The 26,229-nt window shown below is 40.2% G+C and overlaps 1 protein-coding gene across 2 annotated transcripts in view; it reads right to left on the bottom strand.

The window, feature by feature from the left end:
• The window catches only part of MAPKBP1 (mitogen-activated protein kinase binding protein 1), a 216,215-nt gene extending 211,953 nt beyond the window's left edge, over positions 1 to 4,262 (bottom strand). The window contains exons 1-2 of one of the 2 annotated variants that reach the window (XM_060263107.1): positions 3,883 to 4,262; positions 2,272 to 2,638 (exon numbers count right to left, since the gene is read on the bottom strand). In XM_060263107.1, the coding sequence (XP_060119090.1) occupies positions 2,272 to 2,385 (114 nt within the window). In that variant the 5' untranslated portion in view covers positions 2,386 to 2,638; positions 3,883 to 4,262. Of the gene's footprint in view, positions 1 to 2,271; positions 2,639 to 3,532; positions 3,605 to 3,882 lie in introns of those variants that run through there. The other variant, XM_060263106.1, reaches the window with a different exon arrangement.
• Between the last annotated feature and the right edge of the window lie 21,967 nt (positions 4,263 to 26,229).

Below are 26,229 nucleotides of genomic sequence, written 5' to 3'. Positions count from 1 at the left end.
AAACATGGATATTCTTGCCAGAGCTAGGCGGAACCATAGCTTCACTTTTCTCAGCTTTTCACCTGGACAGCTATCCCTCACTATTTTATTTCAAACATTTATAACCTGCCTTTTAACAAGGCCCAAGGTAGCTTACAAAATATACATACACAGTTAAAAATATGTGAAATAATATACATCAAGTTATCTGCAATTTCTGAAATATGTATCACCACCAGCTACCAATGTTATGTAAGTCTCCATTCTTTCTATTTACTCTTCTTTGGCAGATATTCCATTATTTGTGTCAGTTGAGGACATTGGCATTAAACTGGCATATAAGGTATATAAATACAGTTAATCAAATAGCACAGGAGGCAAGTGTGATTGCTCAGGAGGGGGACAGACATCCCTCAGCTCCCAGAAGACGCTGTATGCTTCTATTCACAGTCAGCCCTTAATGGTGAATTCTTAAGACTTATTTTCCTAGCCAACTGTAAATTCTTTTTGCGGCTTAATCATAAACAGTTGACAATATTTTCAAAACTCTTAATTAAGCTAATTAAATAAAGTAACTATGTATGCTTTATTAACACACATATATTTTGTTCATGCTGAAGGGAACTAAATGCTAATTTCAACCTCTTTCAAGTAATAGCCCTACAGACAGGCAATCACCAAGTATGAAAGAACCAATCAAGGAATGCCTCTATTTTCTCTGGGTTTCTCATGTACTGCTAACCCATTACAATCAGACAATACACCAAGCAGATAGATGACAGAAGTTTAAATTAATGAAATAGATGAATGATTCCCTTTATGAAATTAGGCAAACCATACCAGCACTCTGGTAGAACTAATTTAATTTCAGGCTACAATAGAGGAGAGGTTTTTTTGGAAGAGAGGCACTTAATCAGTGGGGTAGTTCTTTTTTTTCTTTTTTTAAACTATTGTATGTCTTCAACATAAGCAGGCACAATAAGCACAGTTCTGCTCCTTTTCATTTTGCAAAAATAATTCTGCAAACCAAGTCTTACCCACTCCTCCACAAAGTTTGCACAAGACTGCAATTCTAATGGATCTAAATGGGGTTTACTTCTGAGTAAGTATGCACAGGTTTGTGCTGGAACTTAAATACATGACATTTGCAACTCATGTCATGATCTACCCAAGCAGGCCTCAATACTTTAAAGCAAGCATTTATTACAATAACACATAATTAAATGCAGTTAAGATAATTTTACAGATGGGAACACTGAGACATTTGTTTATGCTTTTCCTCCAGGATCATGTGATTGGTCACAGAAAAGAACTCTCATGCCTCTACTTTAACCAATGTGATGTAGGAGAGCCACCTCTGGGCTGGGAAATTCCTAGAGATTTTGGGGGAGGAGTCTGAGGAGAACAGGGTTTGGGGAGGGAAAGAACCTTAGCAGGGTATAATCCCATAGAGGGCACCTTCCAGAACAGCCATTTACTCCAGGTGAATGGATCTCTGTCATCTGGAGATCAGCTTAAATTCCGGAAAATCTACAGGCTTCACTTGGAGGCTGGCAACCCTTTTAGCCTGCTTTATTTCCTCTCTCCCCCCCCCCCAACTTTTATTTTCTACATATATCAAATAAGCTCACTCTCTAAAGGAGAGTGTGGTATCTGTGATATACTATTCTGGAAAAGATACCATGGAAGGGGGGAGGACCTTTCATGATAACACTATTACAAGCTTTAAAAACAGCAAGTATTGAAACAAAGTCTGCACATTACCTTAACAGCAGGATTATTTCCTAGACACTTCTAATTCAATTCATTATAATGAATCAGTAATGTGTCTAGTAGTGCAACAGTTCTTGAATTGAAGATGGACTGTTTGCATTTTAAAAGCAATAGACATTCCTTTGGTTAAAGGAGACATTCAAGATGCTCAGGACACACCATTTAAAAGATCTGTTTTAACTTAAGTGGTCATTTTTTTTCCTCATGCAAGAGTGCAGCCAGTTACCTTCTGCCTTCATATGCAGTTGCCCAGATAAGTATAATGACCTCAATGTTGCTCCAGGTCCAACAAATCTTCCTTAGATATACAAAAAAACTTGGACAAAGTAGCCTTTTTGTGCCCCTCAACAAATACCCTGCCTTTCCAGCTGGTATCTACACATAACTTAGGAAAGAAGAAACAGCAGACACCATCATCCTGGGACATTTATGACCCCACTACTGAAGCCAATTCACCCACTATAATAACCAACCAAACCCTAGGCAACAAAATAGACTTTGCCAACATCCAAAGTTCACCTTAGAGCTGATGTCTTCCTTCTTGCTCCCAGGCTTGCTCCTCCTCAGCTTGATTGAGGGAGATCGAAGCAAATTCTTTATTCTGCTTGTTATTGTGGAGCCTTCAACCGACATCACAGCCTTTTATGGTGAGGGAGCACTGCCCCCCTCAAGCACTGCTTCTTCCAGCAGCCAACACAACAGGGTAGTCCAGGCCTCAGTCAGTGCTGCCTTTCACATTTCTCTCCAGAGACTCCACATTCCAGACAGTTCCTCTTCACTTCATCATAAGGCCTCTGCTTCGGGGCACAGTTGTTGTAACCTTTATTATTATTATTGTTACTCGTAATTCCTCTTGTTAGTTCAAATGACTCAGATCTATATGGACCTTAGAGGAAAGAACAACATGAGTCAACAACAGACATCCTCAAGCACATTTTTACTTTATCCTTAATGGAGAATGAATGACAACATACATCAAGGCCAGAATTCCCATCATAATTTGTGAAGAGAATTTATGGCTCAAGATGACAGTGATTACATCACACAACTACAAAAAGATGTGCAATATGTCTTACACTATAGATATCAAGATTTAAACTTCAAATACTGGCCCATTCCTTTCCATAAGCAAATAATAACAATGGTCTGATCTTGACTTAAGAACCTTGTACAAGGCATAGTCAGTAGAGATTTGTCTCATAGCAGAATCAGTGTCAAGTTTCCAAGAAAAGCACTGTTCCCTGCTTATTGTGGAGTAACAATAAATAACGCATGATTGTGGTATTTAAATTACAAAAGAAACAGAAGTCAGATGCATAGACAAGTAGTAAACAAGGAACACTTCTGACAGTTCTAAGATCAACCAGTACGCATTTTGTCCATACTTTAATGTACTGGACATTTTCTAAATTAAAATCATATCTAAATACTATTTTAAAGATCCTACTCCCATTCATTATTTATTCAGAGAAATATAATGACCAGCCAGTATTGTTAAATGTTACAGGTCCAAAACCTTTCACACACCTTTGACGTCTGAGAGAAAATTTTCCCCAAATTTCCACCAAAAGTGAATGATTTTTTTTAACTGCCTACAAGTGAAAAAAGCCGAGAAACGCCTGAATCCGCAAGTTCATAAACCCTCTCGGCAGGTTTTGCACAAATGAAGTCCTAGAAATCCGCGGTGGAGTGCAATTCAACCCGTCAAGAGAGTTGTCTACAATATGCCAAATAAACGTAATTTTAAAAGGAAACCACTACAAGCATCAACCTTTGTTACCTTGGTGAACAGGCAGCGGCGCTTTGCGGAGAGGAAGAAAAAAGACGAGATTTAAGAATATCTCTCCCCCAGAAACCGATTCCCGCCCCCCCCCCACCTGAAGAAAGCCACTGCATAATTTAAAAGCGTCTTCTCAGTTTCCTACTCATCCCTTCCCACCCGGAATGTCGCCGCTTTGCGGGAATCAAGACCGCAGAGACTGCACGAAAGGGAGGGAGGAAGACGGTTTAAAGTGCAGGGAAGGTCGGGAGTTCCTCCTGCAGGTTTTTCAAAAAACGCTTGCAAAGCGAGCGGCGGGGGGAGGGGGGGACAGAAGCGAGGAGAGAGAATAGGAAAAGGGCTGGCTTTACCATTCAGCCCTGGTCAGTTTCACACCGCACTCCGCAACATTGACCGCCAAGGGATTGGAAGTCGCTGGGGTGCCCGTGCAGGGGACACTGCCACTGCGAGACAGACCCCGTCCCCAGAGGGCTCGATGCAGAGTCTCGGATTCTCCCCCCTTCCTTCGCACTCAGCTGTTTCCACTCGCCAAGTTCCAGCCTGGCGACCACTCTTGCTGTTGCCGCTTACACGCTCCAGCCGCTGCCTGCTGGGATTGTATATTCCTTCTGGCGCAGCACTCACACTGACAGATCCTAGCCAGCCAGCCAGCCAGCCTCTGCGGAGGCTATGGTGGCCGAAGTGGAACAAAACGCGAAACGAAAGAGAGGGGGGAAGCTACCTTGCGAGGACGGAGGAGGAGGAGATTGAACCAACCCCCTGATTTAAAGAGAGAAAGAGATTAGGGCTCTGGCCGCAAAACTCTAGCCAAGGGCGAATCACTGACAGTGCTTTATTCGGTCCTTTTGGCTGCTGCCAGTTCACACGATCTTTGCAAGACAAAATATAAACCGGTTTGCTAAACTCGACCGAGCATCACTTCTGCGCCAGCAAACGTAGCCTTGGATGCGGTTTAACATGTGGGAAACCCGAAACCCTTTCAGCATGATACGAATGTCATTAATAAAGTAAATAACACTACCAGATAGGTTCCTCCCCCCTTCCTTGCAAGGACCCTAGTGTTTTTAACTGCTGCCTGATGGGCAGAAGGTAAAGTGCTCCCATCACATCCAGAGGGGGGGGAAATACCTGTTGAATGTCGATTTAAAAATAACACCCCCATGTTTGGCAAACAGGATCTGTTGCTTTAAGGGACCTGGGGGAAAGAGTCGTTTGTGCTTGAAGCCATTGGGCATTTTCTAGGCACTTTTTTTTGTTCCAGAACTCCAAAATAGATGTTCTATCCTATCCTCTATGGGAAAAAAGCCAAATGAAGTCTACATGACAAAGGTGAACTATAAACAAAAGAAATAAACCATTGTTATGCAGTCTGAATTCTTTGGTGGTTTTATTAAAGGCAAAGTAAAGCATGAGCTCTACCTCAGTTTTCAGTAAGTCCTGGTAGGTATGGTTGCCAACCTCCATGCCATGGCTGGAGTTCTCCTGGGATTTCAACTGATCCCCAGGTGACTGAGATCAGTTTACCTGGAGAAAATGGCCACTTTGGAAGGTGGACTCTATGGCATTATACCCTATTGACTCTCCCCTCCCCAAACCTCGCCCTCCTCAGGCTCCACCCCCAAAATCTCCAGATAATTCCCAACCCTGGGCTGGCAACCCTAGCCATTGCACATTTTAAGATTTGGTATAGAAAACTATCAGCTGACAACACCACAGAAACCAGAAGCATGAGAGAAGTCGACGAGCCTGGCTTTAGGACCGACAAAAGGAAATACTACTCTATACAGAGGGTGATTAAAATGTGGAATTCACTGGCAGAGAATGTAGTGATGGCAACAGGAATAAACAGCTTTTAAGGGGGATTAGAGAGATTCATGGAGGAGAAGTCTATCAATGGCTACTAGCCATGGTGACTGAAGAGAACCTCCACATACAGACGCATTAAAACTCTGAATCACAGAGCCAAGAGATAACATCAGGAGAAGGCTTTGGCCTCTATGCCTTGTTGTTGACTCTCCAAAGAAACTGGCTGGCCACTGTGTGAGACAGGATGCTGGGCTAGATGGACCACTGGTCTGATCCATCAGGGCTCTTCCTATGTTCTTACACCCCTCATCACTTCCTGGAACAGTACAGCTGCCAATCCAGAGCAGGCAACCCTATATGGAGCACATGGGCAGCACATTGGGGACCTTACACTAGTTGCATCTCTAAGGGGCTGGCTTGCTCCTAGGTTGTCTAGCCAAGTACAACCCTCCTATTTCCAGCCACCACTGTTGCCATAACATCATCAGACCAGTGGTCCATCTAGTCCAACATTCATAAAGTAGCCGACCAGTTGCCCAAAGGCCAACAAACAAGGCATAGAGACAAAAGTCTTTCCCTGATCCTAGCACCGGGTTTGGCTGCCTTTGAACGTGGAGGTTTGCTTTACTCACCATGGCTAATAGCTATTGATGGACTCCATAAATCTGCCTAACCCCTCTTAAAGCTTTCTGTGCTTGTGACCACCTCTACAGACAGCACACCAACAGCTTTACAAGCATTTATTTCAGCACTTAAGCCAAAAGTGCTGCCTACTCCAATCTAACATAATTCTCCAGATGTCTTAAAGTGATGACATAAGATATAAAAAAATAATTCTTGACAAGACAAGATCTCTCTCTGAGGGTAATTGTTTTAACTTAATATGTCCTGAGAGGGAACTTGTAAGGCATACTTGTATAAAAGTATTAGTACTTAGAATTAGATCTAAGGAAAGCTGTTGCTGTTTTTTTGGGGGGGGGACAATGGTCTCCATTCATCAGGGTAGGACACAACACTAATTTTATTTTGTCTTTTTAGCTTTGTTTGCCATTGGTTTGAAAGATAAATGATAAAGGAAGTGAAAGACAGGAGGTCCATTTATGGATTAAAAATTGGTTAAATTAGAGGAAACAAAGAATAGGATAAATCAACAGTTCTCACAATGGAGGGAAGTAAGCAGTGGGATCCCATGAGGATTTGTATTGGGGCTGGTACTATTTAATTTACTCAAGAATGTTCTGGAGCTAAGGATGAGTACTGTAGTGGTCAAGTTTACAGATGAGAAAGGTGAAAGCTGATGGGCAGTAGATTCAGAACAGACCAAAGGAAATACTTCTTTACACAGCCAGTGATTAAAATATGGAATTCGCTGTCAGAGGATGTAATAATGACTACAGACATAGACAGATTCATGAAGGATAGGTCTATCAGTGGCTACTATCCCTGGTAACTAAAGGGAACCTCCACATTCAGAGGCAGTAAACCTCTGAATACCAGTGTCAGGAGGCAACAACAGGGCAAGGCCTTGGCTTCTGTGCCCTGTTGTTGGACCACCAGAGGGAAATGGTTGTGAAACCAGATGCTGGACTAGATGGACCACTGGCCTGATCCAGCACGGTTCTTCTTATTTTCTTAAAAAGAATTTTGGGGAGAGAGAACGGATATGGGGGAGAATTCAAACTCAGATCCTTGTAATAGATTGTGGTTAATGGTGAGTTGCAGGGTTTGGAAACAGAACAGATCATTAGACTTTACTATCAGACACAAGGGTTGCCAACAACCTAGGAAAAAATGTCCTGTTCCTTTAATAGAGACTTAATGGGATGTTATTTGCCTCTATGCCATAAAAAGCTTCACCTGCCCATTCCTACACATTAAGCTTCTGTTAAAGGGGCAGGACTTTTTTTTTTAATTCCAGGTTGATGGAAGCCAACCAAGGATGTCCCAGTTAAAAGTTATCACTGTTCCTATTGGTATCCTTTATTTTGAAAATGTGGGGAGGGGCTGTGGCTCAGAGGCAGAAGAACTGCTTGGGATGCAGAAGGTCCCAAGCCTTGGCTGAAATTTTGCAGGTGACTCCTGAGAGGATGGAAGAAGAATTTGACCAAGTTAGACGGGTACCTTCGAGCTATACAAGATGAAACAAACTGCCCAGTGAAGTTCATTTGAGATTCACAAGAAAGAGGACCAAAGATGATATTTTAAAACAAGTAAGAGATAGACCGATGATGATAGCTGGAAACATGGTGAAAATCTTGAGAGAGGTCCCCTGGCCTGTGAGACAAAAGAGGAGAGAATACCAAAACTTAACAGACTTTTTGCAAAGAAGAGAAATACCGTATATGTGGCTAATGCCATAGGGCCTTCTTTTTACATATCAGGAGAACAGATACAGGATTAATTCCATCTTTAAAGCTCAGAAATTTTTTGAAAGAATGAAGGAGAAAGAAGGTAAAAAAAAAAGAAGGAGGAAGAGGGAGAAGGCTCTGGGGAAGAAAATCCAAATGAACCATGCAGATACCATACAAGGCAACATCTCAAAAAGGATAAGAAAGAAAATGATAATCCAAATCCATAATGACTTCAATAGTTTCAGTTAATGTGAATGGACTTAATTCTCCTGTTAAAAGGAGGAAGACAGTTAGATATTTGGCAAAATTGGAAATGGATATAACTTGTTTACAAGAAACTCATATTCTAACGAAAGACCAGCACTTTTTGAAAATAAAAAAATTGGGTAATTTATTCACAGCAACAGACAAGTATAAGAAGAAACGGGGTGTGGCAACATATATCAAAGATAAATTTAATCCACAATTGCAATTTGCTCTGAAGATGGAAGAATTTTATTGGTGGAAATCACAGTGGACAATAAAAAAATTTTACTTGCAAATATTTATGCCCCAAATGATCACCAAGAGAAATTTTTCAAAGACCTGCATCTTAAATTATCAAATTTGGAATATGAAGAATATTGTTTAATAGGAGACTTTAATGCAGTCCCAGATAGACAACTGGATAAAAAAATGCACAAACAGATGAAAAGTAAAAGTCTTCAGTTACCAGTAAGTTTTTGGAAATTAGCAGAAGAAATGGATCTGGTAGATGTATGGAGAACAAGATATCCCACCTCTAAAGATTTTACTTACTATTCTTCCAATCACCAGACCTGGTCAAGAATTGACATGTGTTGGCTCTCGGCAAGTCTGATTAAAGATCTAGCTGATGTAGAAATTCAAACAAGAGTTGTCTCAGATCATAGCCCTGTAATGATAAAGCTAAATGGTTTACAGAAGTGAAAATTATGGAATTTAAATACTTCAGTTTTGAAAGATAAAGATTTTCTTAAAGAATCCAAGGCTGAAATGGAATACTTTTTAAAAAAGAATATAACACAAGAAGTAAAGATGCAAGTAGTTTGGGACACTGCTAAAGCTTATTATAGGGGCCTTGCAATGAGATATAATAGCAAGAAAAAGAAAGAGAGAACTGAAAACTTCCAAAATTTAATATTACAAGCCGGAGAAGCGGAAAAGAATCTTAAAAAAACAACCAACAAAATGTGAATTCCAAAAAAAGGTGAAAGAAATGCAACATAAATGGAATTTAATTCTTATGGAAGAAATGGCGATTAAACTGAGGTATGCTAGACAAAAATTTTTTGAACATGTCAACAAGCCTGGAAGGTGGTTGGCTTATAGGATGAGAAAAGAGAAGGCCAAAAGAATAATTACGACACTGAAAGATGAGAGCAATAAAGAGAAAAAGCAAAAGCAAAAAATAAGTCAAATTGTGGAGCAGTTTTATAAAAAATTATATGAAGAGAAGCAAGTTCAGAAACAGAGAAGAATATATTAATCAAAATAACCTTAACAAATTTACAGAGGAACAACAAAAAATTTTAAGTGGGCCAATAACAATAAGGGAACTTGGAGAGGCAATAACATCTCAATGGCAAAACTTTACAATTCTATAAAGCTTATGAAGACTCTTTGCTTTTACCATTCAAACGTCTCATTAAAAAGATTCAAGATGAAGGTCAAATACCAGCTTCATGGCAAGAAGCCACAATATCTTTGTTCCCAAAGAAAATAATGATTCGAAAGATATTAAAATTATTGACCAATTTCCCTTTTAAATGTGGATTATAAAATCTTTGCTGCAATATTGGTGCAATATCTGAAGAAAGTGTTATAATCTATAATACACTATGATCAAGCAGGATTCCTTCCTAAAAGATATTTGAAAGACAATGTCAGAACAGTTTGTAACATCTTGGAATATTATGTGAGTCATCCAGAGAAGCAACTGGCCTTAATTTGTCTAGATGCTGAGAAAGCATTTGATAATGTTCGTTGGCACTTTATGTTACAACAATTGAAAGGCATGGAGTGTGGTGAAAAATTTTTGAGAGTTGTAGAATCAATATACTGTTCACAAAATGCAAAGGTGACAGTGAATGGCGAACTAACAGATGTTATTAAAATTCAAAAAGGTACAAGACAAGGCTGTCCATTTCACCTCTTCTTTTCATCTTATCTTTAGAGATGTTGAATAAGCAAATAAGGGAAGATCCAAATATAAAGGGAGCTGTGATAAAAGAAGAACAATAAAAACTTACAGCCTTTGCTGATGATTTAGTCTTTATATTAGAACAAACAATGGATTCAATTGACTGCCTTATAAACAAGATCAAACAATTTGACCATCATGTAGGATTAAAGATTAATTATTATAATACAAAATTTTTGACAAAGAATATGACGATGGAACAAATTAAATCCTTCCAGTAGAAATTAGGATTTTTTAATGAAAAAAAATTAAATATTTAGGTGTGGTTATTTCAAATAGATCCAGCAACCTAAAAGCAGATAACTATGATAAACTACTCAAAGAAATTAAAAAAGATTTGGAAAAATGGCATGATTTAAATTTATCTTTAATGGGAAGAATAGCCATAATAAAGATGAATATTCTACCAAGATTTTTATTCCTGTTTCAAGCTATTCCAATATTTTTAAATAGTGGATTTTTTCAAGAACTGAACAGGATGGTTGCTAAATACGTTTGGCAAGGCAAAAAACCTGGAATCAAACTAAAGACATTGCAGGATTCTAAATTAAGAGCGGGCATGGGCCTGCCAGATTGGCAGTTATATTATAAAGCATCTGCACTTTTATGGGTAAGAGACTGGGTGCTTCTGAATGACAAGAGACAAATGCTATTAGAAGGACATGATTTGACCATGGGATGGCATGCATATTTGTGGTATCAAAGACTTGAAGGCCACTCCTATTTTAAAATCATTGGTTTCGAAAATCTTTGTATCATACATGGTCATGGTTAAAGATGAAAATTTATCAAAAAATTCCAAGATGAGTTTCTCCAGTAGAAGCATTTACTCATCCAAACCTACTAAAACCAAAGCAGAATTATAGATATGACGACTTGTTGGGAAAAGATAATCAACTGAAAACCAAAGAAGAATTGGAAAATGTGGATATTAAAATGAATTGGTGGTTGAGAATGCAAATTGAATCTAGATATATCAAAGATAAGGTGACAGGTTTTAATACAGAGCAATATGTATTTGACAAAATTTTGTTGGGCCCACAAGAAAAGTTAATCTCTAAATTATATGCATATCTACTTCAAATGAAGACACAAGATGAAGTTGTAAAGGACTGTATGGTTGAATGGGCAAAAAACTTTGGCTACAATATTCCATTAGAAGACTGGGAGAGACTGTGGAAACTTAATGTTAAATTAACTAGGTCAGTAACTTTCAAAGAAAATCTATATAAGATGTTTTATAGATGGTACCTGATCCCACAGAAACTCTGTAAAATTTATACTAATATGTCCAACAAGTGTTGGAAATGTACTAAACAGATTGGTTCCTTTTACAATATGTGGTGGACATGTGAGATTGTGAAAGACTATTGGAAAATGGTGCATGAAATGCTACAGAAGATCATGAAGACGCAGATTCATTTCAAACCAGAATGATTTTTATTGAATATATTCCCTGAAGATTATTCCAAAGAGATGAGACACTTGTTGGCGCACTTTAATACAGCAGCTAGGATCCTTTTGGCGCAGAGATGGAAATCTCAGGAAATCCCCACAAAAATGGATCTGATGGGAAAAGTTCTGGAAACAGCAGAGTTGGACTTCTTATCCCAGCTGTTAGCTGGGAAATCTAAAGAAGAAGCAAGAAAATATTGGATAAAATTCTATGCCTGGGACTCTTAAGATTCTCTGATGTGAACTTATTTTTTCTTATTTTTTCCTGTATTTTATATTATAAAATTTATCTTTACTGGAATTGTCAAAATTACTAGATAATTTTAACAAAAGGTCTATACTATAAAATTTGAAAATGGATTCTGTGCAGTTGAGACAAAATAATAGGGAATAATTTATGTAAAGAAATTATTGTAGAATTAAGCTTTTTGAAAGTATTCCTATGCAAAATAATACTGGAATGTATTGTGTTGTTGTTTTTTAATTTTGTTCCATTCCCCATCCCTTTCTTTTTCTGAAACTAATAAAACTTTTTGAAAACTAGAAGTACCAGGCAGTAAATTATGTGAAAGTCCTCTACCTGAAACCCTGGAGAGCTGCTGAGTAGACAATTCTGACCTTGATGGACCAATGGTCTGATTCAGTATAATGCAGCTTCCTGTGTGCATTCATGTGTACTATAAAATTCCATTGTTGTTTCTTATCTGTCTTTAGTATTTAAGAGAAGAGGTAGCTAAATCTTTGAGAAGCTGTATCTCAGAGTCAGCCTGGTGTAGTGGTTAAGAGTGGTGGGTTCTAATTTGGAGGACAGTTTGATTCCCTACTCTTCCACATGAAGCCTGCTGGTTGACCTTGGGCCAGTCACAGTTCTCTCAGGACTCTCTCAGCTCCACTTACCTCACAGGGTGCCTGTTGTGGGAGAGGAAAAGGTGTTTGTAAACTTCTTAAGAAAGAGAAAAATGGGGTATAAAATCAACTATTCTTCAAACCATTATGCTAATCTATTTCATTTATGATGAATGATAATAAATAATGAAAAATCAACTGTATCTATTTTCATTTGCAAATGTTAAAAGATAGGAAGAGTTCTACAGGGCAGGTACACAGAGGTATGATATACTTTATAGAATCATACCAAAGCATTATATGGACAAGAATTCTGATTCTATCAGTAGGCAGCAAGTCAGCCATGTCTGGAAAAATTACAAGCAAGATGTAGGACAGTTTCAGGGGAATTATGCATGTTATAATAAACCTTCTCAGTCCACTTCATCGAAGGTACTGCAGGGAAATGTATTTAAAGCTTCAGTCTAGCTGTTGAATTGTGACTTTGCTACTGCAAGGTATGCTTTACTCAGGGGTGGGGGCTGTTTGAGGATGCTACATTCTTAAGACATTATAAAACACTAGCAGTCATGACTGATTTTTCTTCCTGGAGCTGGTTATAATGTCTGAACAGTCACAGGTACAATGGACAGGCTCCAGAACAATGTAATGTTAAAGCCATGGCTGAGAGAAGTATTTTCTTCTTTAACAGGTTACAGTATCAGATAACTTTATGTATAATTTAACCCATTTCTTCACAGATAACTTAAGCATCATTTTGCCACTGAAAAATATTTCCCTAGTCACAAGTCATTTATGAACTTCACCTTTAGATACTTTTCTCTGTCAGGCTCCCACAGTTTTGACAAACAGACCAGTGGTCCTTGCTGAAGAACAGACTTTAACCAGATGAGATCCAATTATACACAGGGGCTCTAAACTACCCTGCCTGCTCCATGTAAGGGTTAGACCACAGCTCTAACCCATTTGCTCTCTCCCAAACCTGCTCACTCCAAGAGTCAGGCCTTAACTGAAATCCACCTGTTCTCCCCTCAACATTCCAGCTCTTTGACAGCTGGCTTGATGTTGCTGCAGCATTCAAATCTGCTCTGGATTTCGCATGGGATTGGATGTTTGAAACTGGAGACCCATACAGCCTCATGTCTGTCAGAAAGGGCAAAAAGGTAGTTCCAGGCTATTGTTTCTCACAAGCATCTCTGACTCAGAGGTATACTTCTCTGACTATGGAGGTTTTATTTTGTTATTCAAATATTATTCATCCCAATAAATGATGATATTGGATTTATATATCCTACCCTCCACTCCAAATCTCAGAGTCTCAGAGCGGTTCACAATCTCCTTTTATTTTCCTCCCCCACAACAGACACCCTGTGAGGTGGGTGGGGCTGAGAGGACTCTTACAGCAGCTGCCCTTTCAAGGACAACCTTTGCCAGAACTATGGCTGACCCAAGGCCATTCCAGCAGGTGCAAGTGGAGGAGTGGGGAATTAAACCCAGTTCTCCCAGATAAGAGTCCACACACTTAACCACTATCCAAACTGGCTCTCATTCAGCTTTTTCACCCTGATCTGAATGCAGCTTCTTCACCCAATCTCATATCACTTGGGCTTTTTTTGAGCAAGAACACACAAGAACGCAGTTCTGGCTGGCTTGGTGTCAGGGGGTGTGGCCTAATATGTAAAAGATTCCTGTTGGGCTTTTTCTACAAAAAAAGCCCAATGTGAAACAATGGTGACATCAGGGGGTGTGGCCTAATACGCAATTGAGTTCCTATGCTAAACTGGGTTGACTCTGGCAACAGTTGGGGGGGGGGCAGGCTTTATTCAGCTACCTCTCTGAATATCATCCAGGCCCCCAATAGGAGTCAGTCACCAGAAGTCTCCATGACTTCCTGGTGCACACAAACTCAATGTGTGCACACACACACACACAAAATACAAAAAAAATGCAGCGGTTTCCTTATTCAATTTTGCTGAGGTCAGCAGTAGTTTCTTTGTAAATAACAGTTCCTTTGTAAATAACAGTTCCAGCATTATTGGCAGCACTTAGTAATTTTGCTTCATTATTAAATTTCAGTCATTTGAATACAAGGGGCCTGGAATTTTCAAATTCTTGTCTCCTAGTAACGGGCATACAGTATGCCCTCTCAGAATCCACTGGAAGTTGTCAGCTTGAATATTCAGACTAACTTATACAATACACATAACTATACCTTCGAGCATTCTTTAATACCCAGAAGACAAAGATTATTTGCAGGGGGGGCTCTGTTTTCTAAAGCATCCTGCTTTTCCCCTAGCTTCTGTTTTACATGCAGCATGATCCTAGCCTTGTTTATTCACTGAGGTCAGTGAAACCCATACCAATTCCTAGTAAGCCTGAATAAAACTGTGACCTTAAGAACAACATTATTGTTCATTTCACAGTTACTACAGCAAGATTTCCCAAACAGGAACCAGGGCCCACTGGAAATCAGTGAAAGAATTCCAGGGGGTTGGAAGCCCTTTTTAAGGACAGAAGGTGAGCCCCTCTCATGCGCCTTTAGCTAGCTAATGAAAGAAAAGAGCCCTTCAGTTTTCTATCTATTGTTGTGTTCACTTTATAGCACACCTTTCTTGCTGAGACTCAAGGTGGATTACAGCATATAAAAAACAATGCAATCAAGCAGCACAAGGCATCCAATGAACAATTTAATGTGATTAGGATTACAGAATCAGAAAACAATGTTAACAATGAACTAGGACAACATATATCATAAACAATGCAGAAAGTGGATTACAAAGGCAGAGGACAATGCAATAAAAGCAAAATGATACCTACAACACACACTGCAGTAGACTACAATCCTGTTCCCTTATAAAAGTACTCTCTCAAACTGTTTCACTCTATTTCAGTTGTAATCTTATTTTAAAAAATGCTCTCCTGAACATTTCTGTTTTGAATATTCTGCAGAATTAAAGATGTATTGGAGCCTTTCTAGAGTTGCCAGGTCTTACCTGGGAGCTGGCTGTGGGGGGTGGGGTGGGTGGCCATTGGTCCTCTTTGAGAGGTTCTCCTGCGCACTCTTTAGAAATGACATCAGCACATCACCAACGTCAGGAGGTGATGCTCTAGTTTTTGGCCAAAACTCAATGGCTTATAGCCAATTTTACTATTGAGTTTTGCAAAAAAAAATACCCCTAACATTGGCTATGTGATGATGTAATTTTCAGGTGATGTCATTACATCCCCTTTCATGCCAGTTGGATTTTCCCCTGCCAGCTAAAGTGGGGTTTTCCCCCACCACTGGTGAGAGTCTGGCAATCCTAAGCCTTCCTGACCTCTTCCGAGAATGTGTGCAGCTGCCAGTCTTATTTATTAGCAGGGTGGCACCTTCAGTAGGCTTTGTCCAGATGAGCAAAGCTGTTGCAGCAAAGCGTAGAAGGAGAGGTGTGCCTGCAGGTGTCCAGGACCAAGGACCAAGAATGGGAGCTGGGACTATCTGCCTGAGAGGAAGGCAGATCCACTCCTCAGCCTCCACTTTGAAGGGCAGAATATTGTTGAGCTACTGCTGCCTACAGCCACCCAAATTCCAGAGCTCCTCAGAGCTCTAGACAGAAAATGTACTGACTGGCTTCAAGGATCTAGTAACATAGCCTACAAATTCTAACTGGTTGAGTGGTACAAAGGAGGTACAATCCTAATACAGTAATCATAGTTACTTTAGAAATAAAATTCAATTCATTTTGACTGTATTTTCTATTGCAAATTTTACCCCATAAACCAGGGGTGTAAAACATGTGGCCTGGGGGCCAAATCAGGCCCTCGGAGGACTACTGTCAGGCTCCCAAGCAACTGGTTGTCATCTGCTCCCTCTCTCTTGATTCCTCCTGTATAACAGCTTGCTTTGCAAGGCTTGCTCAACAGTACAGGAGCTACAGAGCAAAGTCTCTGTTTTCTCCATTGGTTGAGGCTCCTCCCTTGGGGAGGAGGGGGGGGAGGCAGAGCTTGATTTGCCAGGATCTCTCATTTGCACAGCAGAACTGCTGAGCCAAGCCTCTCTTCTTCTATTCCTCTCCTCCCCCTCCTGGCCCCCTGGGAAAGGAAGGAAAGAGCCAACATGGGAGAGATACAAAGAAAGCACCATTAAGACCGAGTGCTAATGTTTTAAGCATGTTTTAAGTTTTTTTAAAAAAATCATCTTTGTGTTTGTCTGTGTCCTTAATAAAGTTTATATCTCTGCTACCTAATCTTAAATAGGTACACACATGGCCTAGCCCGACATGGCTCAGCCCAACAAGGTCTCATTTATATCAGATCCAGCCATCATAACAAATGACTTTGACACCCCTACCATAGACAGATGCAACTCTGACTCCATAGACAAGAACAACCAATGGTAGTTTTCAATTAACTATCAGAAGTTCAGGTTGTGTTGATCTTTTTCTATCTCTGTGAGCAGCTCTGAAAAATTTCCCATACCTCTTCCCACCCCTGTTCAGCTGCTTTCTGCCCAAAAGTTATTAACCAAAATACTTTTTTAAAAAAACAGTGTCCCTTCCTGTCAAGAAGCTTAGAATTTGGGTCAGGGATTCTGAGTTGTGGCTCTACAGAGAAATCTGTCCTGTGGAGACTTGATTTTGCCTTCCATGTACAGACCATACAAAATTTAATACAAACATTTTACTTAAATTTGCCTTTAAGGAATAGCTGATATTAGGGTTGCCAGGTCTCCCCTGGCCACTTGCAGGGGAAAGGGTGATGTTGTTCTCAGAAACTTTAGGTAATTACATTTCTAACGTTTTTCTGGATTTTTCATTACACATATTTTTAGAAAGATTACTGCTGTCTCTTGAGACTGTCAGGAATTCTCTTAGTGCTATGATTATCTTTAGTTAAGGCCTGCTGTCATGTTTCAGCATCTCCCTAGATGCCTAACCAGCTGCAATTAGATTTTTGACTACCTTTTATGGTTTCATTAGAATCCATATTTAGATAGCTTAACTGCAGTAGCTGTTAATTTCATGGCAGGGACTTACTGCCCATTGGGGAAAGAAATAATGTTTAGATATTAGTTAGTGTAACATGTGAGAAGCTCAAGCAACCATGTTTCTTACAGGTAAACAGCTGAATACTAGGAAATACATCAGCACATGTTTGTATTACCCTCTCCTCCTTAACCTATAGAAACGTGTTCCAGTGAGTGCACTGTCCACACTCCTTTTTTCATGCTGACTATGTTCAATGTGCCAAAGTATCTATATAGCATTTCTTGTTTCCCTTTTTCTGTATCCTGTAGAAACTGGCAGGAGGGAAGACAGCATAGTATAGGGGTTAAATTTCAAATGGCTCACAAAACCAATTTGAACTGGTTCAGTTTGTGAAACGGCATATCAGTTCATGGTTCAGCCTGAAACTGAACCACAAAAATGTGGTTCATACCCTTTCCTGCTGATTTGTATGAGGGTACAGAGAACTGGTTGGTGCCGACACCTATTGTCACTGCACATGCCTCTATTGTCACTGCACATGTTCACAATAGTAACCCAGCACTCCTTTTCTCATGAATTAAACTAATGTGACTGAGTAGTAGAGCATCTGCTTTGCATACAGAAGGGCCCAAGATCAGTCACCAGCATCTCCAGTTAAAAGTAGATGATGAAAAAAAGACTTCTAACAGAGACTTCAAAAACTGTTCTAAGACAGAATAGACAGCCTGACCTTGGTATATCAATGGACTGATTCTGTATAAGGCAGTCAGTTTGGCAGTGGTTAAGAGTGATGGACTCTAATCTGGAGAACCATGTTTGATTCCCCTCTCTTCCACATGCAACCAGCTTGGTGACTTTGGGTCCATCACAATTCTCCAAGAACTGTTCTCTCAGCTTCACCAACCCACAAGGTGTGGGGAGAAGAAGGGAAGGAGATTGTAAGCTGTTCTGAGACTCCAAATGAACTCCTTCTCCTCTTCTTCTTCAACATAAGTTAGTCTTAAAGCCCCATTATATTCATATTTACTTGGAATTAAGTCACACCAAAATCAGTGGTACATTTCCCATTAAGGCATAGGTAAGATTGCAGCTTATCTTTAAAATAAAGCACTAAACAAACAAGCCTACATATGTGTCTCCAAGAGACATTTAACTACACCTGTTGTAACAACTGTGATAGGGAGCGATTTCCCACACAGCTTACTTAGGAGCGAAGTCCCTCCTCACCGCGCAGCGTCTGCTCAGATTTCCCACCAACTGCTCCGCGGATTCAGGAAGTGCCGCACCTTGCCCCAGGACACCCCTGACAAGGTCAAAGTGCAGGTCTTGATCGAGGGGGGTCCCTGCCTGATGGAATTGGACATGGGATCCTCCATCTCCATTATTTCGGAGGAGACCCTCAGTAAACTCTTCCCCCACAACTGGCCGGCCCTGTGGCCTGCGGAGTTCATATTGCGGGACTTTCAAAAGAATCCAGTGCAGATCATGGGGTGGGCCAGAGTTAGGGTGGAGTTCAAAAATTTTAAAGGGGCCCTGGATATACTTGTGGTGAAACGCTGGCTCACCACCCTATCGGGATTGGCTTGGTTTAAGCCCCTGGGCATCAAAATTGTAGGGGCGGACCACATACAGGCCCACAATTTCGACCAAGTGTGCCGGGAGTTCTCGGAAGTATTTGATGGGGCTCTGGGAACGTACAAGGGGCCACCTATCGCATTGCAGCTGGACCCCACGGTTAGGCCCTTAAGGCTGAAGGCTCGGTGGGTTCCATTTGCAATTAAGCCAAAAATTGAAGCTGAACTGGACCGCCTCGTGGCCCAGGGGGTGCTAGAGCCCGTCTTCCACTTGGGAAACCCCCATAGTCACCGAACGGGGACATGCGCATCTGTGCAGACTACAAATGCACAATTAATAAAGCACTACAGGACCACGCATACCCCATCCTGGTAGTCAGCCATGTCCTCGCCTCCCTGGCCGGTTCCAAGATTTTTGGGAAGTTGGATTTGGCCCAAGCATACCAACAATTTCCGGTGGATGAGCAAACGGCTGAGGCCCAGACCATCGTTACGCACCGGGATGCTTTCAAGGTGCGGAGGCTACAATTTGGGGTCAGCGTGGCTCCGGGAATTTTCCAAAGCTTAATGGACTCTCTCCGTAAAGGGATTCTCAGAGTACAACCCTTTTTCAATGACGTTTTGATAGCGGCACCTGACACCGATGGGTTCTGCCACCGCCTTTGAAAGGTGCTCTGCTGTTTCCAGAATGTCGGTCAAAGGTGAAGCAGGAGAAGTGCTCGCTTGGGGTGCCAGGGGTGGAGTTCCTTGGGTTTGCGGTGGACGCCACGGGAATTCACCCAACGGCCGACAAGACCAGGGCGATAGTACAGGCCCTAGCCCCCACTTGCAAGACGGAGCTACAAAGATTTTTGGGGCTCCTGAACTTTTACCACTCATTCTTGCCCCACAAAGCAGCCCTGGCTGAACCCCTACACAGACTCCTAGATAAGGGCACTCCATAGGTCTAGGGGGAAAAGCAGGCCATGGCCTTACAGGTGGTAAAGGACATCTTGGTTTCAAATGAGGTACTCCACCATTTTTTTTTCATTTTATAATTTTTTTTATTAAAACATCAGTGTTTTCGCCAAAATACAACAATTCATTAATATACAAACAAAAAAGATTCCTTCTGCGACAAACGTGTCATTCATCCTTGGAGAGGTCGTTTGAGGTACGTTTCAAAACATGAAAGAAAAATCACAACAAAAGTATACATAAATTTATCATATACCTGACTAAAGCAAGTAATACCTGGTCTGACAAGTTATTTATTTCTCCCTATCCACTTATAAAATTTTCCCCATTTAATACTAGCTTCATTTTCGGGTGACCCTTTTAACAAATTTGACAAAATGTCCATTTCTGCAGCATGAAAATTTTTTTCAACAACTTCACTCAATTTTGGACACTTCTTTTGCCTCCAGTACTTAGCAAAAACAATTCTCGCCGCAGTCAGAATATAAATTGCTATATGCTCATCCTCTGGTAGCACTTCTTTCCTGACAAATGACAGGAGCATTAATTCAGGTTTAAAATGAATATTGGTTTCAAGAATCGCCTTCAACATATCATAAACTCTCAGCCAAATTTTTTTGGCAATTTTACATTTCCACCAAACATGATAGAAGGAACCTGTTTCCAACTCACACTTCCAACACTTAGGGGATATAACTTGAGTGATTTTAGATAACTGGAGAGGGGTGATGTACCACCTGTGAAATAACTTTAAAAAATTCTCTCGGAAGTTTACAGGTTTTATAACTTTATAATTAGTTTCCCATTGTTCTAACTCAATATTTTTTTGGAGATTTTGGGACCATTTAATTATCGGTTCTTTAACAACTTCGTCCTCCAACTTTATTTGAATAATATAATTATAAATTGTCTTAATTACTTTATCTTCTTTCAAAAGTAAAATCTTATCAAAATCAAATTTGGCTTTAGTAAATGCTACCCTTTTGTCTTTATTATACTTTGTAATAATCTGGTTCATAGTCCACCAGTCTAGTTTTATCCCACAGGAGTCTAAATCTTCTTTTTTTTTTAGCTTATCTTCATCATCTAGCAACTCTTGGTATCTTATCCTCATTGAAGTATTCCATAACACTGGTTGGATTGAGGCCTCTTCCGGAGATATCCACCTTGGTGTCTTATTATAAATCATTGTTCTGATTTTTAGCCAGACTTCATATATTGCTTTACGAATTAGGTGATTTTTGAAATATTTTTGGGCTTTAGTTATATACCATATGTGTGCATGCCAGCCTGCATGCAGGTCGAAGCCTTCTAAAGCTAATAACCGGTTATTTTCTAGGGTTATCCAGTCCTTCATCCAGAGTAAAACACAAGCCATATAATAACAGTCCCAATCCGGTAGGCCCAAACCTCCATTTTCCTTTTTATCTTTCAAAATTTTCCACTTTACTCTTGGCTTTTTCCCTTGCCAAACAAAAAATTTGACCAGTTGATCTAATTTAATGAAGAAGACTTTTCTTACTACGAAATTAATCATTTGGAAAAAAAACATAACCTTTGGGAGGATATTCATTTTGATAAGCGCGATCCTTCCCATAAATGACAAATTCATATTTCCCCATTTTTTAAGTAGATACTCTATCTTTTTTAGCAGGGGTGTAAAATTATTCTCATATAGTTCACTGCACTTATTTGAAACTGTTATACCAAGATATTTTACTTTTTTTTCTGTACGAAATCCTGTTCCTACTTTGAGTTCTTTGTTTTCCTGTGCTGACATATTTTTGTGAGAATTTTTTATTTTTGTTTATTCACCCTTAGCCCAGCAACATAACCAAACTCAGTGAGCTCTCTTAGGATCTCCTCAACAGACTCAGATACATTTTGTGAAATCAATACCATGTCATCTGCATAGGATAAAACCTTATATACTTCATCTTTTACCTTTAACCCTTTAATTTTGCTATTGCTTCTTATAGCATTATTTAAGCTCTCTATAGTTAACACAAATAATAACGGAGATAGGGGACATCCTTGTCTTGTTCCTTTTCGAATTTTTATCTCGTCTGTCAAAGTTCCATTAATAATTATTTTAGCTACCTGGTCGTTATAAATTGCCTGAATATTTTTAATAAAGTCCTCTCCAAAATCCCTTATCCTTAAAACTTGAAACATAAATTCCCAACTTAAATTATCAAATGCTTTCTCTATATCCAGAAAAAATAAAATCATCTGCTTCTCCCTGTGTAGTTCGTAATACTCCATGATGTTTGACAAAATTCTTATATTAGACCTCATATATCTCTTCGGAAGGAAACCTGATTGGTCCGATGAATTAAAGTTCTCAGAATCTTCTTCAATCTGTTAGCCAAGATGGTAGTATATATTTTATAATCTACATTGAGTAATGAAATTGGGCGATAATTTTTAATATCATCGGCATTTTCTACAGTTTTTGGTATTAAGACCACATTCGCCTGTTTCCACGATTCGGGTATACTAGTTGAAAACCAAACTTCTTCAATTAAGTTTTTAAATTGCGTTATAATATTTTCTTTAAATACAATATAAAACTCCGCAGAAATTCCATCCGGACCTGCCGCCTTGTTTTTCTTTAGTTTTGCCCATGCTTCCTCTATTTCGAACATTGTAAATGGACTATTCAAGATGTTCTTCTGTTCCTCAGTTATTTTTTGTGTTACCTTATCTTTTAAATATGAACTTTGTTTATCATAATTTATATCTGTGGCTTTGTATAGTTCAGTGTAAAAATCCCATATAATCTTTTTCATATCCTCTATAAACATTTTGTGCTTACCCTCTTTATCTTTCAATACCTTTATTGTTTTCCTTTCTCGCTCTTTTCTGATTCTATATGCAAGCCACTTACCCGGTTTATTCGCATGTTCAAAAAATTGTTGTTTCGCGTATCGGATTTTTTTCTCCATTTCTGATAGAAATATAAGATGCATCTTATGCTGCAAAATTTTTAATTCTGTTTTTATTTCCTTTAAGGTTGGTCTATCTTTTAATTGTCTCTCCTTTCGTTTAATTGTTTCTGTTAATTCTGCTAGACTCTTGTTCTCTACTCTCTTCTTAAAAGCACTGAAGCTTATGACTAAGCCTCTTAAATACGCTTTACTTGTCTCCCAAACTATCCTGTTGGAAGTCTCTTTCTGAGTATTTAGTTGATAAAAAATTCTCATCTCTTCCTCTATAAATTTAATAAATTGCTTATCCTCTGTCAGTTTTGGGTTCATTCTCCAGCCTGATTTTTTCTTAACATCTGAAAGATGCAACATAATAGGACTATGATCTGCTATTGTATTTGGTAGGATTTCAACCTCCTCAATTAACTTCATTAATCCTACCCCAACCCATACCATATCGATGCGGAACCATGAGTTATGCCTCCCAGAAAAAAAAGTAAAATCTTTTTTATTAGGTTTTAATGTCCGCCACGCATCCACAAAAGCAAATTCATCCACCATTCTAAAAAACACCTCAGGCAAGGTGTTGCTTCTACTTGCCTTAAGTTTATTCTTTTTATTTCTAGGACTTCTGTCCAATTTTGGGCAGCTCACAGCATTAAAGTCCCCAATGAGACAAATCTTCTCATAATTACTGGAACTTATCTCATGATACAGCTCCTTATAAAAACTCCCCTGATTTTCATTAGGTGCATAAATGTTAACTAAGAGAGTTTTTTGTTGATCTTTTATTATTTCGATTCCTTGGAATCTTGCATCTTTGGCTTGAAAAATCAGTTTTGCTTGGATATCATCCCTAATATATGTAACAAGACCTCGTTTTTTCTTCTCATACTCTGACGTTATAAATGCCTTCCCTAGTTTCCTATTGAGTAATAAGTGCTCATCTTTTCTTTTCATATGCGTATCCTGCAGACATACTATGTCTGCTTTAAATTTTCTCAACTGTAGGAAAACACGTTTTCTTTTCTGAGGAATATTTAAGCCATTAACATTTAATGATAATATTTTCATTCTGTTTGCCATTGGTATCTCTCTCAAAACTTTAATCTTAGTTCCTTTAAACATCAGTGGTTGTTCTCTTGCTTCTCTCCATAATCTATCTTTTAAACCCCTTCGAACGAATTTTACATGTACTTCTCTAGGAAGATCATTCTTTTTTGCATATTGAGTATTAACTCTATAGATAAAATCAAATTCTTTTTCAATATCCTCCTTTTTCATCTTTAACATCTCCGCCACAACCTCTGTCATAACATTAGCAATATTCTCATTTTTTTCTTCTGGGATATTCAGAAATCTGAGGATATACTCAGCTTGCGCCATTTCTAGTTTTACCATTTTCTCCTCATATTCTCCCTGTTTTAATTCTATTTCTTTTACCCTATCTTCCGTTAAACTAAGCTTATCTTCAATGGATCGGGTGATTTTTACCACCTCATTTATGTCTTGCTTTATGTCTTTAATTTTATAGTCAAGAGCCTCTAACTTGGATGCCAATCCTTCGATCTGATTACTCAGGGTCGTCTGCACTTGGTTCAAGGCATCCAAGAAAGAGTTCTGGATTTCTTTAAGAGATTCCTGGGAAATTGTTGCTCCCACTGATTTGGGTTGCCCTGGAGAGAATCTGATGTTTAAAGGAACTAAGATTAAAGTTTGGTGTAGTGGTTAAGTGTGTGGACTCTTATCTGGGAGAACCGGGTTTGATTCCCCACTCCTCCACTTGCACCTGCTGGCATGGCCTTGGGTCAGCCATAGCCCTGGCAGAGGTTGTCCTTGAAAGGGCAGCTGCTGTAAGAGCTCTCTTAGCCCCACCCACCTCACAGGGTGTCTGTTGTGAGGGAGGAAGGTAAAGGAGATTGTGAGCCGCTCTGAGACTCTTCGGAGTGGAGGGCGGGATATATATCCAATATCTTCTTCTTCTTCTTCAAGGTCTTCTTTTCCCCGGTGTTGTGAGGGCGTTTCTTCTTCCACCGTGGCTCCTGCCTTCTCCCCCACTTCACAACAGAGAGGTCAGTCTAATTCGCCTAATTAGTGCAGTTCATCCGTCGTTCGTCACTCACCTACAGCTGTAATTACCCCACCGTTAATGGTCGCAGCGAGGAAAGTCTCAACTTGTTAGTCCAGCCTCACTCACACAGCTCCAAAACCCCACCGCCAGTTCTATAGTTAAATCCCTTTCTTCTATTTGGAGCCGTTCCTCCTCCACGTCCTCTCCCACACTGACCGCCTTAGCCACGAGCACAGCTCCGCCACAGTCTCTCCTCAACCACGTTCACCACAGTCTTCAAAGGGAGCCGTCTCAGTTTCCTCCCTTCTTAGCCACCAAATAAGTCGGATAGAGTCGAAAAAAACACAAAATGACAGAAAAGCGACCGAAAAGAAAACAATCTTCTCCCTTACCGCCTTCCAACAAACACCTCTGTGTTCCGGTGGCAGGAGCTAAACCGCCCGTGGGCGCTACTCGGCTCTGGGACAAGGTAAGAAGGGCGATACCTTGCGAATTCGTTTCACTCTGGTATCTTCCCTCGCCCCCTCAGAGTACTTGCCTCTTCTAACTGGAGGTCAGTACGGACCCTAGGGTCCCCCCAAAAAGCCTTAGTTCAGCGTGTCTCCGGAGAGCTTCCCGAGACCACACCGCTCCGCCACAAACCGGAAGTCCAGGTACTCCACCATTTTGACGAGTCCCTCCTCGTGATTTTAGCATGCGATGCTGTCCCTTATGGAGTGGCTGCTGTCCTGGGCCACCAACTCCCGGACGGGAGAGAGGTCCCCGTGGCCTATACTTTCGCACTTTGACCCAGGCTGAGTGCAACTATGCCCAAATAGATAAGGAGGCATTGGCAATCGTGGCAGGCATATACAAATTCAACAACTACCTGTATGGTAGGCACTTGATGATTGCCTACAGACCGCAAGCCATTGCTCGACCTACTCGCCCCAGACTGCCAGACACCGCAGATCCTGTCTCAGCGGGTCCTGCAGTGGAATGAGTTCCTCAACTCATACACCTACAAGCTCATCTACTGCCCCGGCAAGGCAATGGGCCATGCAGACGTCCTCAGCTGCCTGCTGCTGCTGGAGATGGACCCAGATCCAGCCCCGGCTCACCACGTGATGCTCCTGGAGTCTCTGCCGGAGTCGCCCCTCCACACAGTGGAGGTAGCCAAGTCCATGGGCAGAGACCGCATCCTTGCACACATTTATTTCCTATTAGTTGTTAATCCAGTTGCTAGTATTAGCACCTTCATATTCAGAGTGGCACCTGAAGACACAACAGTGGAATGAGTTCTCTTGCCTTAATGTTTTGCTTGCAAACTTTCCCCAAAACATTTATCTAGCAACAAAATTTGGAACTAGGTGAAGGCTGGCATAATTCAATAGAATTCTCTCTCTAGTCTACATACTGAGTTTTCTAAGAGGAGGAGGAGAATTGAATCTATACCCCACCCTTCACTTGGAGCCTCAGAGAGACTTACAATTTCCTTCCCTTCCTCTCCCCACAACAGACACACTGTGAGGTAGATGCG

This window comes from Heteronotia binoei, chromosome 21, assembly GCF_032191835.1.
Source record: "Heteronotia binoei isolate CCM8104 ecotype False Entrance Well chromosome 21, APGP_CSIRO_Hbin_v1, whole genome shotgun sequence".
Taxonomy (NCBI): Eukaryota; Metazoa; Chordata; class Lepidosauria; order Squamata; family Gekkonidae; genus Heteronotia; species Heteronotia binoei.
The sequence above is the reverse complement of the archived record's forward strand: the minus strand, read 5'-3'. Positions and strand labels throughout refer to the sequence as shown.